The sequence below is a fragment of the Muntiacus reevesi genome, chromosome 1 (assembly GCF_963930625.1).
Source record: "Muntiacus reevesi chromosome 1, mMunRee1.1, whole genome shotgun sequence".
NCBI classification, from domain to species: Eukaryota; Metazoa; Chordata; class Mammalia; order Artiodactyla; family Cervidae; genus Muntiacus; species Muntiacus reevesi.
The window spans coordinates 75,486,213-75,507,105 of NC_089249.1; the positions used below are offsets into that span (position 1 = coordinate 75,486,213).

The following is a 20,893-nucleotide window of genomic DNA, read 5'->3' on the forward strand; positions in this document are numbered from 1 at the left end:
AAAAAAAATTAAATATAGAACCTGATGTGAGTCTGCAGTTGTTTTTCCTCTTAATACTAACACCAATGGTTCAATTTCAGCAAAACCAAAACACCCATCATGTCACATTAAAGTTGCATGTTTCAGTCTGAATATGTTTGAATAATCATTGCCCTACTGTTTTGCTGCTTGGTTCTTATTTATTTTATATACATTGTTTTGGTTTATAATATAAAAAACATAAGCACAAGACATTAATATAAAGTTTCATATTTATACATCTTCATATAGCATAATAAAAATTAGATTAACACTGAATAATGATAACAATTCTCTTAAAAAATATTTTTTTAACTATAAAGCAAATTTTAAATTATTACACAAAATGAGGATAAAGGGATCTTTAATAAGCATGATACAAATAATAAGCTGACCAAGTAAAGCATTAAAGAAAGTACAAGAGAAGTTCATTTATAAATAAGGATGCAAATCCTAAAGATATTGTCAAACACTATCACATTAAAAAATAATACACATTAACTGAGATTTAATCCTAATAATGAAATAGTTCAATCCTAAGACATCTATTAATTTATTATTAATGGATAAAAAAGAAAGCCATATGCTATCTTCACAAGTGATAAATGGGGAACAATAAAATTTAATACTTTATTTTTGGTAAAATTCTTGATAAAATATGTGAGATAAAATAAGAATAAATACATACTTTCTGAACATGATACAGCAGATATGCCTTACCCAAAACACAACATCATGCTTAATGGAGAAACACCAGAAGCATTTATATTAGAGTTAGGAACAATATAAGGATATTCTTTATCATCATGATTATTTAACATGGTTTTGGAAGTATTAGCCAATTCAATTAGATAAGAAAAGGAAATGAAATATAAACATTGGAAAGAAAGAAGCAAAAGTTATAATCACTTGTTAACATTTTTATTTATTCCTAAATTCAAAGGGATCAAATGAAAACCTGTTAGAAACAATAGAGAAATTGAGTAACATGGATTAATATATGACTCATATGTATTATCTTAATAAAATTAGAATACACAGGGGGAACAAGACACTATTTTTAATAACAACAAAATGATGAAGAATTATTATTTCAATAAGATATGCCTTTTGACTTTTGTGCAAGCATGTATAATTTAATGAAAGTATAAGAGTGTGTGAGTTACTTGAACTTTGAGAAACCAGATAGTACATTTCCTGTGTCTATAATTAATTCTAGTATATGACAGAGCCAAAAAAAGAAAAACAGCTTACTTCTCTTTCCACCACTCCCCTCTACTATACAGCTGGCCTTGAATCTTGTATCTACAGGCCTCTTTTTTAGTCAAAGGCCATTCTTTTCACTATTCATAGTGGTGAACTGACTGTGAAACCCTGAAGGTCCTCCCCTCAAGGCTCATCCTTCTCAGGGGCCCCAGGTTCCTCCCTGTTCAGAGAAATAATCTCTTTCCCTCCACTACCCCTGTGCAGGTCCTGCCTGACCATGAGTATATCCTAATAGGGTTAAGAGGTTCACAGGTCCAAAGTGTGGCTGAAGGCTGAAGGCTTTCCCTCTCAAATTTGGTTATTTAACTGGCAGAGTCACCACCTACCATCTGTAATGGAAGAAAATTTTGGTGGGAACTTGGGGGAGCATCTCAGTGAGATTGGTCAGCAAGACCTAGGCTCTAGTCCCAGATCCACCTTAAGAAGGGATCTTTGGGGGCCTAAGGGTAAAGGGGTGGGGCAGATCTTGCTAAGGTCCTTGTCATGCTCCGGTTTTATCGTGGTCTAAGCATCACCCTGATTATTTAACTTATATGCAGAGTACATCATGAGAAATGCTGGGCTGGAAGAAGCACAAGCTGGAATCAAGATTGCTGGGAGAAATATCAATAACCTCAGATATACAGATGACACCACCACCCTTATGGCAGAAAGTGAAGAGGAACTAAAAAGCCTCTTGATGAAAGTGAAAGAGGAGTGAAACAGTTGGCTTAAAGCTCAACATTCAGAAAACTAAGATCATGGCATCTGGTCCCATCACTTCATGGGAAATAGATGGGGAAACAGTGTCAGACTTTATTCTTTGGGGCTCTAAAATCACTGCAGATGGTGATTGCAGCCATGAAATTAAAAGACACTTACTCCTTGGAAGGAAAGTTATGACCAGCCTAGACAGCATGTTAAAAAGCAGAGACATTACTTTGCCAACAAAGGTTCATCTGGTCAAGGCTATGGTTTTTCCAGAGTTGTGAGAGTTGGACTACAAAGAAAGCTGAGCACTGAAGAATTGATGCTTTTGAACTGTGGTGTTGGAGAAGACTCTTGAGAGTCCCTTGGACTGCAAAGAGATCCAACCAGTCCATCCTAAAGGAGATCAGTCATGGGTGTTCCTTGGAAGGACTGATGCTGAGGCTGAAACTCCAATACTTTGGCCACCTCATGTGAAGAGTTGACTCATTGGAAAAGACCCTGATACTGGGAGGGATTGAGGGCAGGAGGAGAAGGGGACGACAGAGGATGAGATGGCTGGATGGCATCACCGAGTCGATGGGTATGAGTTTGAGTAAACTCCAGGAGTTTGTGATGGCCAGGGAGGCCTGGTATGCTGTGATTCATGGGGTTGCAAAGAGTCGGACACGACTGAGTGACTGAACTGAACTGAAGCATCATCCTGGGGTTCTGGACTTGTTCGGATCTTCTCGTAGATAGTGTGGACGGCCAAAGCACACTCAGGGTTGTGTGAGTGGCAGTTGCTCTTCTCCAAGTCTTCCTACAATTCAAGCAGAGTTTAGGAGTGGTCTTGATCAATTTCTAAGCATCAAGCTGAAGGATTAGTTAAGCTACATCTCTTTATGAGCTTCTTGTCTTCACCCAGGTAGTTCTGGCTCTCAAACCTGATAACTCCCCCAAATACAACTTCAGCACAGACTCTCTATTGAACACTGTAGAATCTTTACACTTGCTCTGTCTTCTACCCAAGATGCTATGTCTCTCTCCCTAATCCAAGACCTCTATTTTTCTCACCCCCTCATGTCTCTCTTTTTGGTGAGTTTTCCCCTGACAGCCTTAGTTAAAATTGCACACTACCTATCCCACCTCTCTTTTCTGCTTTATTTTCTCCTAACACTTACCATCACCCAGAACTTGATGGTTTTCTTATTGATTTTTCACTCTCCATTCCCTCAACCTAGAATATTCTATGAGGCCAAGGACTTTTCTTGCTTTGTAGACTTTCGGAGCTCAGATAAAAACAATTCAGGGAACACAGTAGGTGCTCAACAGATATTTGATGAACTTTAATTTGGAAATCACTTTGCTCTCATTGCAAAAGTTGCTGTGAAAAGCTGAAAAGTGTCAGGTAAATGCAAGATATACTGTAATCCTCATTTTATAAAAGAATAAACTGAGGCAGAGGGAGGGAAGTGATTTTCTGGAGTTGATCAAGAAGTCTGTGTCACAAACTCATTTTATGAAACAAAAACAGACTCACAGACATAGAAAACAAATGTATGGTTACTAAGGGGAGAGGGGGGTGGCAAGAAGGGATAAATTAGGAGTTTTGGATTAGTAGACACAAAATACTACATATAGAAATGATAAACAACAAAGTTCTACTATACACTATAGGGAACTATATTCAGTACCCTGTAACAAACCATAATGGAAAAGAATATGAAAAAGTATATGTCTATCTATCTAAAACTGAATCACTTTGCTGTACACCAGAAACTAACCCAACATTGTAAGTCAACTATACTTCATTAAAAAAAAAAAAAAGAAAGAAATCTGTATCAGAGCCTCATATCCATTTCCCCAGACTCTTCTTTATGCCACCGTCATCTTTTTTGTACTTAGTTTCCTGTCTCCTTGAAGGGAGTTTATTTTCTCCATCAGACTGGGAGCTCCCCAAGGGCAGAAACTGAGGTGTCAGAGGCTTCAGCATGGGGCTGCATTTCTGGGTCAGATGTTGCCTCATTGGTTTCTCTATCCCAAAATCACTCATTGTTCTCCTCCTGTGCTTCTCTGCAGGGGTATTAGGGCTTGGGTCACAATGAACAATTTCCTAAGTTCCCCGAGGCCCAGGCTAGGTAGGGACATAACCCAGAGGGGCTGCCATGGGAAGTCACAATGTGGAGGGCACTGAGGCAGTTGGGGACAGTGCATGGAAGACCAGGCTGGGGATGAAGACACCCCTATTCTCCCTCACTTGCATGGTTCTCTGATAAGTCAAAGTATTCCCTCTTTGTCTCACTTTCCCCTACTATAACCTGCTGGGACTGGACCAGATCCTGATGCTTTGTGACACAATCATCTCGCATTGTCCCCTCTTTGGGGAAGTCAAAGGATGAGAGAGGAGAGAACTTGGCCATTGGCTACACCTGGGCATCCCTGCTTCTCTTCTGCTCACACTTTTCGTCCAGTGGTTCTCAACATGTGGGACCAGGGTCACTTGGGATCAGTATCACTTGGGAATTTGTTAGAAATACAAGTTCTCGGGGCTGCCTTAGACCTACTGAATCAAAAACTCTTGGAGTTGGCCCAGAAAACTTCATTTTTACCAAGCCCTTCAGGTGTTGCTGATGCAAGCTCTATTTGAGAATCATTGCTCTGGGAAATCCTTTAGATGTCTTCTTTTCCTCCCGTAATCTCTGTCTTCAGTTCTTCGCCGCTGGTGAAATCATTCTATCTATGACCGTAGCACCAATTTCCAACCAAGGGTCAGTAGCCAACATGAGATGCCCTCCTAGGAACACCTCATCAATGGGAGGACATCAAAACATTTACCTAAAGATGTGGTATTAGTGGTAGGATCTCAGGTAGGTAGGACAGAGAAAGACTTTGAGCTTTTCCTGTTGCTCCTCAGCTTCTTAGGTTTGCTCTCAATCCTGGACCTGCTAGGGTGTCCTCCTTTTACTTCCTTGAGCCTTATATTGGTGATGGGGTCTACCAGACACCTGGTCATTTACACTTCTCTGCTCTGCCAACCCTCCTCCTTAGGTACTGGTGAGGATGTGATGAGGCTGTGGATGTATGAGTGGAGTATGCTCCCCATCGGTGGTTTCCTAACTTGGCACCTCAGCTCCCAGCATGCTGTGGGTAGCCAAGCACACCAACTGTATTGTCCAAAGCCAGGACTGGACCCAGAATGTGATAGGGAATAGAATACTCTGGGTTTCCCCAGACTTATTGCCTCTGAGCACATAGCAGAACTGGTATGATTTGATTCCCTTGGACCCACCTTATGATGTCTCAGGACGCTGATCTCTTCATAGGGAGGGTCTAGGCTGTTGGTCACACCAGTCTGAAGGTTGGTAGATTCCTCTGTCGGAAGGGCTTGGGGAGCCGTTGGCAGGAGAGTAGACCCACCTATGTACAGCAGATGCTCAGTGAGAATGAATGGAATTGGAGGTGATCCCTCGTAAGCCCTTGAGTGAGAGCAGTCATTGCTCTCCCGGTCATGTATCAGGTCCCAGACTCCTGTTTTGTCCCTGCCTTCCTTTGCTTTTCCTTTCTGGGCATGCACGTAGCTCCCGCCCCCAGCATTGCTCTACCCCAGGCTTCCATCAGGAATGATTCACGGAAGAGGTCAATGAGCCTCTACCTGCCCTCTGCCCTGCCGCCCTCCCTGGGGTCTTGATCTACTCCCTTCCCCCAGATCCCCCTTATCCCAGCCCTCCCCTCAGGGTCTACCCAGCACCTGCCTCTCCTGGTATGCATCTTCTTTCTCATCCAGATCCACACTCCAGCCCCTAGGCTCACCATCAGAACCATGAGTAGGATGCAAAGCCAAAGCCATTTGCTCTGAAGAGAACCTGGAGTCAAAGGCTGGTGTCAGATCTGCTTCAGTCAGGCCTGTTGGGTAGGCAATGGGGAGCAGGTGGGACTCCCCTGGCTCAGAGCCTGTGTCCTGAGTGTACATCCTTGATGCAGCTCTGACAAGTTTCTTCCTTTCCAGTATCTCTACACACTAACCACTATTACTATAATATTTCATCACCAGACTTTCTGTCCGATCTCTGAACAGGACCCTCAGAGGCATCCATTAGTTGTGTGTGACATTGTTCATCTCCTCCACCTGCCTCTTTCTTCAGACTCCCAGAAGAAAAATACGTTCTAAGAGGAAGAAGGGATAAAGGACTCTAGGATAGACCTTAGACTTGTTCTTTTCTCTGTTTGGGATGTCTTTTCTATAACCCCACAAGAAAACTTCTATTCATCCTTCAAAGCCCATCTCATGTGTTCCCATATCTGTGATGCCTTTCCCAAATCAGGAAGCAGTTGCTCAACTTTTTCTTCCTTCCTTCTTCCCTCTTTCCATTTCTCCCTCCCTCTTTCTTTTCCTTCCTTTTTTCTTTCCTCCCTCCTTCCCTCCCTTCCTCTCTTCCTTCCTTTCTTTCATACCCAAACCATATACTTTGTATTTTCTCCCACTTTATTGTTTAACATCTGTTTTATTAATTAATTAATTTTTAAATTAAAGGATACTTGCTTTACAGAGTTTTGCTGTTTTCTGTTTTTATATTTAGAAATTTTCTCTTCCCCTTCTTTGAACTATCTTCTGACAATTACTGACATGCTGTGTGTCACACACATAACAGATATCTGATATCTCTGCAGATTACTGCATATCTCTGATATGATATTACTGATATTTGGTACTGCACTGATATCTCTTGGCAGATTGCTTCTTTTCATCCTCACAAGAGCCTTGTGAAGTAGATACAATTATTATCCATATTACGGAAAAGCTATAAAAATTAAGTAGCCTGTTCAAGTCTCACAGCCAGAATGTGGTGAAGCCCCCACTGCACTGTAAGTTCCTTGAGGACAAGGATTTATCTTATTTTTCACTGAGCCTTTCCCCCCTCACCAGTACCAGTAGGTACTCAGTGTGAGGTTTGAAATCTAAGTGAGTGAGGAAATGAGATGAAGGAGACTTCAGACAAGAGCCCCACATGAGCAAGTAGGGGTCAGGAGGGCATTGGTGGGATGGGGCACCTGAACTAGTAATTACACCTTCTTTTTAACATCAGTTGTTCCTGCTTTATATTCTTAGGGAAAGTAGGGGACTTCTTTCCCTAGGCATTTTACAATGCCACAGTCTGAGGCTCCTTTGTAAGGGTTCACACCCCATGACCCATGCCACTTAGTCCCTTTATGTAACCAAGCTGTTGCTCTAGGCTGATGGGGAAAGTATAGTAATCGGTTGTAGTGACCACAGGTTCTCACACTGCTCAGAGGAGGGTTGAACTGTGGTTTATGTACTCAGAGGTGGTAACCATCCTCTGGAAGGGCAAGTCTGGAATGCAACAAAAAACTGGGCATCTATCAGCCTGAATGTGCTATGTAAGTCCTCCCCACCCAGGGTAAGGGCCAGAGTCTGGGTGACAGGAGCATTCCACGGTTGGGGCAGGGTGCCCTGAGTTCCTCAGTCTTTACTCCTCAGATCTTTCTCTTCCTCTGCTCAGACCTGATGTTTAATTCAGCCTCCCAGGCTCATTGATGTTGGGAAAGGGGGTGCACACACGCCAGTCTCACATTTATGTTCTAGGTGAAGCATCAGTCTCCATAATTGGTTCAATTTCTGGATTTGCAGGTTTCAAGACTGTAATGAGGCTGTGGCCATTCACTGAGGTGGGGAAGTTTTGGTTGCATCACATATACTGCCTTAAAGTGTTCCTCAGTACCCACCCCCCCCCCCCATTTTCTTTGAGGCTTACCAGCCTCGCCCTCCCCTAGTCTCTGCTGGCTCATTTTGATCACCTTCCTAGCTGATCACACTCACCCCTCCAGGGACAGATGTCCTCCAGGTGTAGGGTTGCATTCTTCTCTTCTGCAGGGTTGCTGACCACACAGGTGAGGTGGCTGTTGATGTGACTGATAGGCAGGCTCAGGCTTAGGTTCCTGGAGCTGAGGGGTATCCCTCTGTGCTCCAGGTGCCTGGGGAGGCCCTGGCTTAGCCAGACGACTTTCAGGTTCCCTGTGTTTCCTGGGATCTCACACTCTAGACTGATGTTGCACCAGCCTGATGTGTTAGATGATGAACGAATCTGGATCTGGGGGTGTGGGACGGGATCTAGGGTGAGAGGGGAAAAGAGAGAAGCTGACCTTCAGGATTGGAGGCCAATCTGAATGTATCACCTCTCTCAGCATGTGATACATCTGTGTGAGATTTCTGACTGTAGGCCTGGGGAAGGAACCTACTCTCCCTGGCCTAAGAGGTTCTGATTCCCAGCCCACTGGCAGCTTAAGCTTTCATGCTCAGTTAAGTCTAGACACCTAAATTATCATGGAAGCCTGGAGTGCTGCAGTACATGGGGTCACAGAGTTGGATATGATTTAGTGACTGAACAGTAACAACAATCTGATAATTATATAATTATAAGTAAATACATGATATATCAATATGTGGTAACCATATATATTATTGTGTATACAATAAATGAAAAATGGGAGACACTGAGAATACAATGTAAAGACATGTTTATATTCTTGTTTTTTTAGAGAATTAAAAAAATATTGATTATCTTCAAATGTTAAAGTAAAAATGTAAGTTTAGTAATCAGTGAAATAAAAGTACAATATTGTATAATTTCCAAACTGCTAGAAAAGTTTAGATAGAAGAAAACTGTATTAATAAAACAAAAGGCAAGAAAAAACTGATAAGAAACATTAAATAAGATGTCTGCTGTAGGTCCATACATGTAAAAAATTAAAATACATCTGAATGCATTATAGCCCCCTATTAAAAAACCAAGACCCAAATTAGGTAAAACCAGCTGTATGTTATTTATATTGTTTAATGATGCAGAAAGATCAAAAAGAGAGATGAAAAATAATAGATGAGGAAAATGTCAACCAAATGATTGTTGGTGTGGCAACAGTCACTATAGATTGCTTTCATCTGAGATGAAAAACATTAAGCAGGCCAGAGATATTTTAGATTACTATGTACCTAGCAACATGATTTGGAAATGCATAAATCAAATCCACTAATACTACAATAGATGGTTTTATTTACTGTGGCAGATATAAACGGATTAGAGGACAGGATGTAACATAGGTAAACAAAGATGTTAATGGCCAGGTGGCCAGTTTGGTAGGTAACTCACTGTATGCTCAGTCCCTCTTTCCTCACTGTCCTTGACTTTGTCTATTGAAGAATCTAGAAAGCAGAATTCTCCATTTCAGTCTTTCTTATACTTGCACTTGTTCTGAGCAGTGAAGTAGGGGAAATTTGCTGTGTGAGAGCAAAGGTCTTCACTCCTGAAAAGAGAAAGCTTCAATACAAGAAAGACTATTCCCCAAAAAATAGTCTTTCTTTTTTTGCTATTTTTTTTTTTCTAGAATGATGCCTAGAGAAACAGTCATCCTGTTTCAAAGCCACAAGCTTGAGAACAAAACCCATGTGCCATTGATGGCAGAGCAGGAAGATAGAGTGAGCCTCCACCTCAGGGGTAAATATTGAACAGACACATGGATGCCAAAGAAAGTTACCTCTTGACTTCTGGTTATTTGAGAAAAGTAAACACCCATTTCTTAAGCCTTTACAAGTCAAGCTTAATGTTAATTGAAATCAGACATATTCCAAACTTACATGAATAGGTAACAGTAAAAAGATTTGAACAACAAAATCAAAGTTGATTTAAAAAAGAGATCAATAAAAAATATTGCTAACTAAAAACTTAAAGTTATAAGTAAATGTCATTTAGAATGAGAATTGGACATAACTACAGATAAAAGAGGAGAAGGAAATGACAACCCACTCCAGTATTCTTGCCTGGAGAATCCCAGGGATGGAGGAGCCTGGTGAGCTGTCGTCTATGGGGTCACACAGAGTCAGACACGACTTAAGCGACTTAGCAGCAGCAGCACAGATAAGAGAAGGGCTTCCCCAGTGGCTCAAATGGTAAAGAATCTGGTTTCAGGGGTGAGTGTGACCAAGTGACCAAAGGAAGAAAACTCTTGTGTTATATACTCTGTCTCAGAGCTTAAAAGGCAAAATATCTCCGGGTCATTCTGAAAGTACAGTTTAACTTTAATATTCACATCAGACAAGTATACCAAAACCAAAACAAGACAAAACACACAAATCCATGGGTTAATGTCAGTTTCAAACAGAGAATTCAGATGAATGGATAAGGAAGCTGTGGTACATATACACCATGGAATATTACTCAGCCATTAAAAAGAATTCATTTGAATCAGTTCTAATGAGATGGATGAAACTGGAGCCCATTATACAGAGTGAAGTAAGCCAGAAAGATAAAGAACATTACAGTATACTAACACATATATACGGAATTTAGATAGATGGTAGCGATAACCCTATATGCAAAACAGAAAAAGAGACACAGAAGTACAGAACAGACTTTTGAACTCTGGGGGAGAACGTGAGGATGGGATGTTTTGAAAGAACAGCATGTATATTATCTAGGGTGAAACAGACCACCAGCCCAGGTGGGATGCATGAGTCAAGTGCTCGGGCCTGGTGCACTGGGAGGACCCTGAGGAGTCGGGTGGAGAGGGAGGTGGGAGGGGGGATCGGGATGGGGAATACGTGTAACTATATGGCTGATTCATGTCAATGTATGACAAAACCCACTGAAATGTTGTGAAGTGATTGGCCTCCAGCTAATAAAATAATATTTAAAAAAAATAAAAAATAAAAAAATAAAAGCTGTAATCCTAATAATTTCCACAGTTTTAACAGTAACACAATTTTAAATTCAATTCTTAAAGGATTAGTATTTTCATATATGATTAAAATTTATTAAGGATTCCACAACCAGTTTCTGCTGATTGTAAAAAAATAAAATCTAATTTCATTAAAAAGTCCATGAGCATTGTCAAAATTTGTTCTTTAATTTCAAATATCTATGAGAAAAATTTCAAATAAATATACATAAATCAGTAAAAAAAAAAAAAAAAAACCAGAGAATTCAAAATTCCTAAATTAAATATTAGCAAATATAACCACACAATACACTATGATCAAGTTGGATTCATTATAGGAATGCAAAGAGAGTATTAGGAAATTTACTAATGTAGTTTATGCCATTAGCAGATGAAAAGAAAACACAACACCTAGCATTTATTGAGCAAGTATGTATTTCCAGACTTAGTTACAAAGGCTTTACATGAGCTCATCTAATCCTCATAATAACCTTATAAAGTTACATGGATTAGCTGTGTCAGTAGAGTCATCTAGGGCAGGCGTAAGCAAAGGGCAAAAGACTGGATAGTAAATATTTTAGGTTTCTTAGGCTGTATGACCTCTTGAAACAACTACTCAACTTTGCCATTATAGGGAGAAACCAACCAAATACAACATCGAAACAAATGGGTGTGTAGCTGTGTTCCAATAAAACTTTATTTATGAAGTCAGACATTGGGTTAGATTTACCAATGGCTATAGTTTGCCAAACCTTGATCTGGGGCAATTGTTAAAAATACAAATTTATGGGCTCTTCCCAAGACTCAGTGAACATGTATCTGGGGAAAATGATATTTTTATATCACTTTAAAAGATCTGATTTAATGAACAGATAATTTAAATGTAAAATCAAACGGAATGTCTATTAGAAAGAGTCATGAAGCATAGATAGGTGTTAAGGCAGAGTATGCTTTTAGGCATTTAAAGTGTTCACTCAGCGTGTGGTTTTTTTGAACTTTTGTTAAGCTCTTTTCAATAGGTAAAGGAATATTAATCAAGATTGAATAATATAAAAATCCTAGAAAACTTAGGTGCATCTCAATCATTTTCTTTAAAAAATGCTTAAATCTATTTGTCTAAAGGAATAATTCTTGAATGCCTCCTGGGACCTGTATAAAACATCAGACAGAGGCAAGAAGAGTAGGGCATGGCTGCTGTTCCCAAGTGGACAGCGGGCCACACACAAATAACTGCAGTGCAAGGCAGAGAGAAATATGATCCATAAAAGAATTAGGAAAAAGGACTTTCAGACTTCAACATGGACATATTCATTTAACAGGGATGAGAAATGCCTTTATAGCACATGACAGTTCTGAAAGCACTTGAGGTGAGAGAGAGAGAGAGAGAGAGAGAGAGAGAGAGAGAGAGAGAAAGAAAGAGAGAGAGAGAGAGAGAGAGGGAGGGAGGCTGTACTTGAAGAACAGTGTGTTTGGCTGGAAACAAGGCTAGAACACTGACATTAACTAATGGCGGATCTCTCGTGCTGTGATGAGTACTTACTTCCACAGCAATGGTAAGTAAGCAAGTATTATTATAAGGTTTAATAAGGGAACTGGTGAATTATCAGAAAAGTTGGAAGTAAGACAAAGGGATTGGAGGCAGGGGGAGAAGGGGACGACAGAGAATGAGATGGCTGGATGGTATCACCTACTCGATGGACATGAGTTTGGGTAAACTCCGGGAGTTGGTGATGGACAGGGAGACCTGGCGTGCTGTGAGTCATGGGGTCGCAAAGAGTCAGACACGACTGAGCGACTGAACTGAACTGAACTGAACTGAAGACAAAGGGAAACCAGCTAGTAGCACTTCTTCTTTTTCAAGCAACTCTTCCTTTGCTCAACCATTGTGGTTTGCATATGACTTGTTAGTCAAAACACTCTGACCCTGGTTACACGCGACAGCACAAGTCCCAGGTCTTGACAATCAGAATATGTTATTTCCCTGGTCAGTGACCCATCTAGGGGTAATCTTGAGAACCTAGCCCAACAAGTAAGAGCCTCTTCCTAGAATTTCCCATGTGAAGTGAGCCAGGAAGCTCCCTTTGCTCTCTGGTTGAGTGGGATGCATAGCTGCAAAAAGCCACACTCCCAACCACTTGGAGAGGTCAGGAGAAGAAAGCTGATAGGAAAGGAGGAGAGAGAGAGAGACACTGAAAAAGAAGATGAGAGAATACGTGGTCCCTAAATACAGAAGTGAGCCCCTGTCAGTTTTTCAGTTTCCGTGAGCATGAGGGCCAGAGGAACTCCTTTACTGATCTTGCTCCTAGAGATCTAAGCATTTTTATCACGAAAACACTCTTTATTGACTAACTTAAGTAGGCTTCCATTTCTTGATGCCAAAAGAGATACGATGAAACTCTATTGGTATGATATCACTGAGAAAGCTATGCCAGGAATTTATCAGCCAAGAAGAGAAAGACAAGTTCAGGAATCAGAAGTTGGAGGCCAGGGAGCAGCTAATATGCTGTCCGTCTCTTATCAACAGAAAAACCCAGCTTGTATAGTCAACCCAGACAACCTAGCCTCTTCTCATAAGATTTCCAATTCCCACACTTCTCCCTGGCTCCCACTAGGTGAGGTGTGCAGGGAATGTCTTTGAGAGGGATAATCCCAGTAGAGCCACCAGTGTAGGTCAAGAAGGAAAGGGCCAGGTGGCAAGGAGAAGGGTAGAAAATTCGGAGCATGGCACATGGAAGAAAGTTTTGGGAAGCAAGGCTGAAGAGGCAGGGACCAGATCCTGTGCAGAGTTGAACTTCTTTCTCTGAGTACCATTTATTCTGTGCAGAATGGGAATGGGGACTGTTTGGTGTTAAACAGGTAAACAACAGGAAAAGCACTACATTTTAAAGAAGATCAAAATATCAGCTGCATGGAGGGTGATTTGGAAGGCAGAAGAGAAGCCAGTTAGGAGGCTGATGTGATAACCCAAGCAGAGGTGGCGGAGGACGGAGGCAAAGACGGCTGGTGAAAGAGAGCACTGGCAGATTAGATCCTCCTTCTCTGCAGCTTCTTCTCACTTTTTCCTGTGTTTCTCCATTGTACTGTTTGCCCAGGAGGGCAGGTGTTGGACTCCTTACTGGCCTGGGAGCTCCAGGGAGCAGACCTTGAGTCTTCTCCTATCTCTGATTTGCATCTAGGACAAAGTTTTGTCCCCAAATCTCTCTAACTGGACTTCAGATCAACTAGTTTTAAAGCATTTTACGTAATAACTAATTCGATCATTCAAAACTCCTACTTGGTGTTTTTTCCCACCCAGTTTTGTTTTTTCAGGTTTGCCAACATCTTTTTGTCACTCAAGAACTTTTAAATCAACTTTCCCCAAAGCATGGAGTAATATTTTGTTTTTAGGAACAGGGTTTTTTTCTTTTTCCTTTTTGGCAGCTTGCAGGATCTTTTTCCCCAACCAGGGATTGAACCTGTGCCCTTAGCACCTTTAACAATGAAAGCACAGAGTCCCAACCACTGGGAATTCCCAGGAACAGGCAGAAGAAATCCAGGTGTGCCCACCAGAACACTGACACAAGCTTCCCTAACTAGGAACCCTTGACGAGCCACCTATCCAACCCCATCCACAGGGAGGAACCTCCACAATAAAGAGGAATCACCAACTGCCAGAATACAGAAAGGTCACCCCAAACACAGCAATATAGACATGATGAAAAGGCAGAGAAATACCAAGCAGGCAAAGGAACAGGATAAAGCCCACCAAACCAAACAAAAGAGGGTGAGATAGGGAATCTACCTGATAAAGAATTCCAAAAAATGATAGTGAAATGATCCAAAATCTTGAAAACAAATTGGAGTTACAGATAAATAGCCTGGAGACAAGGATCGAGAAGATGCAAGAAAGGTTTAACAAGGACCTAAAAGAAATAAAAAAGAGTCAATATATAATGAAAAATGCAATAAATGAGATCAAAAACACTCTGGAGGGAACCAATAGTAGAATAACAGAGGCAGAAGATAGGATAAATGAGGTAGAAGATAGGATGGTAGAAATAAAAGAAACAGAGAGGAAAAGAGAAAAACGAATTAAAAGAAATGAGGACAACCTCAGAAACCTCTGGGACAAAGTTAAACACCCCAACATTCGAATCATAGGAGTCCCAGAAGAAGTCAAAAATAAAGACCATGAGAAAATACTTGAGGAGATAATAGTTGAAAACTTCCCTAAAACGGGGAAGGAAATAGTCACCCAAGTCCAAGAAACCCAGAGAGTCCCAAACAGGATAAACCGAAGGTGAAACACTCCAAGACACATATTAATCAAATTGACAAAGATCAAACACAAAGAACAAATATTAAAAGAAGCAAGGAAAAAGCAACAAATGACACACAAGGGGATTCCCATAAGGATAGCAGCTGATCTTTCAATAGAAACTCTTCAGGCCAGAAGGGAATGGCAGGACATACTTAAAGTGGTGAGAGAGAAAAGCCTACAGCCCAGATTACTGTACCCAGCAAGGATCTCATTCGAATATGAAGGAGAAGTAAAAAAAAAAAAAAAAAAAAAACCCTTACAGACAAGCAAAAGCTGAGAGAATTCAGCACCACCATCCAGCTCTTCAACAAATGCTAAAGGATCTTCTCCAGAAGGAAACACAGGAAGGGTATATAAGCTCAAACCCCAAAGAAGAAAGTAAATGGCAACTGGATCATACTTATCAATAATTACTTTAAATATTATTGGGTTGAATGCCCCAACCAAAAGACAAAGACTGGCTGAATGGCTACAAAAAGAAGACTCCTATATATGTTGTCTACAAGAGACCAACCTCAAAACAAGGGACACAAACAGACTGAAAGTGAAGGACTGGAAAAAGATATTCCATACAAATAGAGACCAAAAGAAAGCAGGAGTAGCAATACTCATATCAGATAAAATAGACTTTAAAACAAAGGCTGTGAAAAGAGATAAAGATGGACACTACATAATGATCAAAGGGTCAATCCAAGAAGATATAACAATCAAAACTATATATGAACCCAACATAGGAGCACAACAATATGTAAGAAAAATGCTAACAAGTATGAAAGGGGAAATTAACAACAACACAATAATAGTGGGAGACTTTAATACTCCACTCACACCTATGGATAGATCAACTAAATAGAAAATTAACAGGGAAACACAAACTTTAAATGATACAATAGACCAGTTAGACCTAATTTATATCTATACAACATTTCACCCCAAATGAATTTCACCCCAATGAATTTCACCTTTTTCTCAAGTGCACATGGAACCTTCTCCAGGATAGATCACATTCTGGGCCATAAATCTATCCTTGATAAATTAAAAAAAAAAAAATTGAAATCATTCCAACATCTTTTCTGACCACAATGTGGTAAGATTAGATGTCAATTACAGGAGAAAAACTATTAAAAATCCAACACATGGAGGCTGAACAACACGCTACTGAATAACCAATAAATCACAGAAGAAATCAAAAAAGAAATCAAAATATGCATAGAAATGAATGAAAATGAAAACACAACAATCCAAAACCTATGGGACACTGTAAAAGCAGTGCTAAGGGGAAGCTTCATAGCAATACAGGCTTACCTTAAGAAACAAGAAAAAGGTCAAATAAACAACCTAACTCTACACCAAAAGCAACTAGAAAAGAAAGAAATGAAGAACCCCAGGGTTAGTAGAAGGAAAGAAATCTTAAAAATTAGGGCAGAAATAAATGCAAGAGAAACAAAAGAGACCATAGCAAAAATCAACAAAGCCAAAAACTCGTTCTTTGAGAAGATAAATAAAACTGGCAAACCATTAGCAAGACTCATCAAGAAACAAATGGAGAAGAATCAAATCAACAAAATTAGAAATGAAAATGGAGAGATCACAGCAGACAACACAGAAATACAAAGGATCATAAGAGACTACTATCAGCAACTATAGGCCAAAAAAATGGACAACTGGAAAAATGCAAAAATTCTTAGAAAAGTACAACTTTCCAACACTGAACCAGGAAGAAATATAAAATCTTAACAGACCCATTAAAAGCATGGAAATTGAAACTGCAATCAGAAATCTTACAGCAAATAAAAGCCCAGGACCAGACGGCTTCACAGCTGAATTCTACCAAAAATTTAGAGAAACATTAACACTATCCTACTCAAACTCTTCTAGAAAATTGCAGAGGAAGGTAAACTTCCAAACTCATTCTATGAGGCTACCATCATCCTAATACCAAAACCTGACAAAGATGCCACAAAAAAAGAAAACTACAGGTCAATATCACTAATTAACATAGATACAAAAATCCTTAACAAAATTTTAGCAAACAGAATCCAACAACATATTAAAAAGATCATACATCATGACCAAGTGGGCTTTATCCCAGGGATTCAAGGATTCTTCAATACCCGCAAATCAATCAACATAATACACCACATTAACGAATTGAAAGACAAAAACCATATGATTATTTCAATAGATGCAGAGAAAGTCTTTGACAAAATTCAACGTCCATTTATGATAAAAAAAAAAAAAAAAACCCACCAGAAAGCAGGAATAGAAGTAACATACTCAACATAATAAAAGCTACATATGACAAACTCACAGTAAACATTTTCCTCAATGGTGAAAAATTGAAAGCATTTCCCCTGAAATCAGGAACAAGACAAAGGTGCCCACTCTCACCACTACTATTCAACATAGTTTTGGAAGTTTTGGCCACAGAAATCAGAGCAGAAAAAGAAATAAAAGGAATCCAGATTGGAAATGAAGAAATAGAACTCTCGCTGTTTGCAGATGACATGATCATCTACAAAGAAAACCCTAAAGACTCCACCAGAAAATTACTACAGCTAATCAATGAATATAGTAAAGTTGCAGGATATAAAGTTAACACACAGAAATCCCTTGCATTCCTATACACTAAGAATGAGAAAACAGAGAGAAATTAAGGAAACAATTCCATTTACCATTGAAACAAAAAGAATAAAATACTTAGAAATATATCTAAAGAAATAAAAGACCTATATATAGAAAACTATAAAACACTGATGAAAGAAATCAAAGAGGATACAAATAGATGGAGAAATATACTATGTTCATGAATTGGAAGAATTAATATAGTGAAAACCAGTATACTATGCAAAGCAATCTATAGATTCAATGCAATCCCTATCAAGCTACCAACGGTATTTTTCACAGAACTAGAACAAATAATTTCACAATTTGTATTGAAATACAAAAAACCTGGAATAGCCAAAGCAATCTTGAGAAAGAAGAATGGAACTGGACGAAACAACATGTCTGACTTCAGGCTCTACTACAAAGCTACAGTCATCAAGAGAGTATGGTACTGGCACAAAGAGAAATATAGATCAATGGAACAAAATAGAAAGTCCAGAGATAAATCCACACACCTATGGACACCTTATCTTTGACAAAGGAGGCAAGAATATGCAATAGAGAAAAGACAATCTCTTTAACAAGTGGTGCTGGGAAAACTGGTCAACCACTTGTACAAGAATGAAGCTAGAACACTTTCTAACACCATAAACAAAAATAAACTCAAAATGTGTTAAAGATATAAACATAAGACCAGAAACTATAAAACTCCTAGAGGAAAACATAGGCAAAACACTCTCCAACATAAATCACAACAGGATCCTCTATGATCTGCCTCTCAGAGTATCAGAAAGAAAAACAAAAATAAACAAATGGGACCTAATTAAACTTAAAAGCTTTTGCACAACAAAGGAAACTCTAAGCAAGGTGAAAAGACAGCCTTCAGAATGGGAGAAAATAATAGCAAATGAAGCAACAGACAAAGGATTAATCTCAAAAATATTACAAGCAACTCCTGCAGCTCAGTTCCAGAAAAATAAATGACCCAATCAAAAAGTGGGCCAAAAAACTAAACAGACATTTCTTCAGAGAAGACATACAGATGGCTAAGAAACACATGAAAAGATGCTCAACATCACTCATTATCAGAGAAATGCAAATCAAAACCACAATGAGGTACCATTTCACGCCAGTCAGGATGGTTGCTATCCAAAAGTCTCCAAGCAATAAATGCTGGAGAGGGTGTGGAGAAAAGGGAACCCTCTTATACTGTTGGTGGGAATGCAAACTAGTACAGCCACTATGGAGAACACTGTGGAGATTTCTTAAAATACTGGAATAGAACTGCCATATGACCCAGCAATCCCACTTCTGGGCATACACACTGAGGAAACCAGAAATGAAAGAGACATGTGTACATCAATGTTCATTGCAGCACTGTTTATAATAGCCAGGACATGGAAGCAGCCTAGATGTCCATCATCAGATGAATGGATAAGAAAGTTGTGGTACATATACACAATGGAATATTACTCAGCCATTAAAAAGAATACATTTGAATCAGTTCTAATGAGGTGGATGAAACTGGAGCCTAGTATACAGAATGAAGTAAGCCATAAAAAAACACTGATACAGTATAGTAATGCATATATATGGAATTTAGAAAGATGGTAATGATAACCCTATATGCAAGACAGCAAAAGAGACAGAGATGTATAGTACAGTCTTTTGGACTCTGGGAGAGAGGGCGAGGGTGGGATGACTTTGGAGAATGGCATTGAGACATATATATTATCATATGTGAAATGAATCGCCCTTCCATGTTCGATGCATGAGACAGGGTGTTCAGGTCTGGTGCACTGGGATGACCCAGAGGGATGGGATGGGGAGGGAAGTAGGAGGGGGGTTCAGGATGGGGAACAGATATACACCCGTGGTGTATTCATGTCAATGTATGGCAAAGCCACTGCAATATTGTAAAGTAGTTATCTTCCAATTAAAAAAGAAAGAAAGAAAAAGAACTTTTGAATCAGTTTTTGAACCAACCAATAAGGACATTTCTGATACAACTGTATATTTCTAATAATCACTTTTTGTAGTATTTTACAATTAAAAGGTTTTTTGTTTTGTTTTGTTTTTTGTATACTTTTGATTGGGCCTCTGTGGCAAACCACTCTACTATTCCTGTCTGGAGAACTCCATGGAGAGAACGGTCCGGAGGGCTACAGCCTATGGGGTCCCAAAGAATCACAACTGAGTGATTAACACTTTTACTTTCACACTTTCACAATCCTGGGGAGCCTCTCAAGTGATCACTCTGCTTTAAAACTTTCATTGGTTGTTTCTCATGAGATATGTAGCATTGGAGTCCATCCTGTATCCTGTACCTTCCCGCCACCAACTGTGTGTGGGTCCCTGGAGTAGGGAGTGGAGTTTGGATGAGGGTCAAGCTGGGGAGGGGAGGTCACGTGGTCAAGTGATCTTGGTTCTGATAGAGGTGGATTAACTGGAAGGTGACAAAGCTTAAGCCCTTTTTTGTTCTTGTTCTAAATAAATGTTTTTAAATAAACACAAAGATATTTTAGCTAGTTTTTCCTAAGATGTAATTTTTAAAATTTAGTTTTACCTTTAGGGCATCAGAAGAGATGTAAAAAATTCTAATAATTTTTTTTTAAAATATCCTGAGTTTAGGCTAAATTACTTTAAGTAAAGTGGTTGTTGGAATGCATGCTTGGGGCATGGTCCCACACCTTACCATATAAACAGAGTCTAAATTTTTCCTCCTTCGATTTTCCTGAGTTGAATTTGATTTTTGCTGTATATAGTCCACTCATTTCCATGGTGAGATTCCTGATGCTCAAGAAAGCCTTCTCTGTTAAGTTGAGTCTGTGCTTGTATATTTCTTCAAGATCATACCAGTCAGGAGTAGGGGTCTGAGGCTTCCAGGTCACTAGTTGTGTGTTCTCATCATTCTCAGATTGCCAATTCCACTCAATCTCTCGGATGCTAGAATTCAAAGGGGAGGTCAATGGCAGCTGTACAGATGCCCCCACAGTCCTTTTCAATGTGCAGGAAGAGCTGGGGTATTTGACAGCTTGATAATCTGGTGAAGCACTAGTTAAGCCTGGAGGAAGAAAGAAGCAGAGCAAACATTATACTGTATCTGCTGTCTTCACATCACGCTGATTTTACACCTATAAAAAGATTATCTCCATTTTTACAGACAAGGAAACAAAACTGCAGAGGTAAACTTGCTTAGGCATTGGTCTTGCCTAGAAGTTGATAGTTTTGATTCAAGCATATGTCTGTCACCCTTCCAGACTCATGCTCTTTCCTTTTCTTACAGCTTGCACCCAATATGGCCTT

The 20,893-nt window shown here is 39.6% G+C and overlaps 1 protein-coding gene across 4 annotated transcripts in view; it reads right to left on the reverse strand.

The window, feature by feature from the left end:
• Positions 1-239: 239 nt before the first annotated feature.
• LOC136161285 (SLAM family member 9-like) overlaps positions 240-20,893 on the reverse strand; it is a 46,495-nt gene continuing 25,841 nt past the window's right edge. Inside the window, exons 2-6 of one of the 4 annotated variants that reach the window (XR_010661706.1) lie at positions 20,283-20,651; positions 7,790-8,080; positions 5,702-5,856; positions 5,243-5,370; positions 240-2,773 (exon numbers count right to left, since the gene is read on the reverse strand). Coding sequence is in view for 3 of the 4 variants with exons in the window: in XM_065926007.1 (XP_065782079.1) it covers positions 2,540-2,773; positions 5,243-5,370; positions 5,706-5,816; positions 7,790-8,080; positions 20,283-20,651 (1,133 nt within the window). In the remaining variant the exon portion in view is untranslated. The remainder of the gene's footprint in view (positions 2,774-5,242; positions 5,371-5,701; positions 5,857-7,789; positions 8,081-20,282; positions 20,652-20,893) is intronic. The other 3 variants (XM_065926007.1, XM_065926022.1, XM_065926014.1) reach the window with 3 other exon arrangements.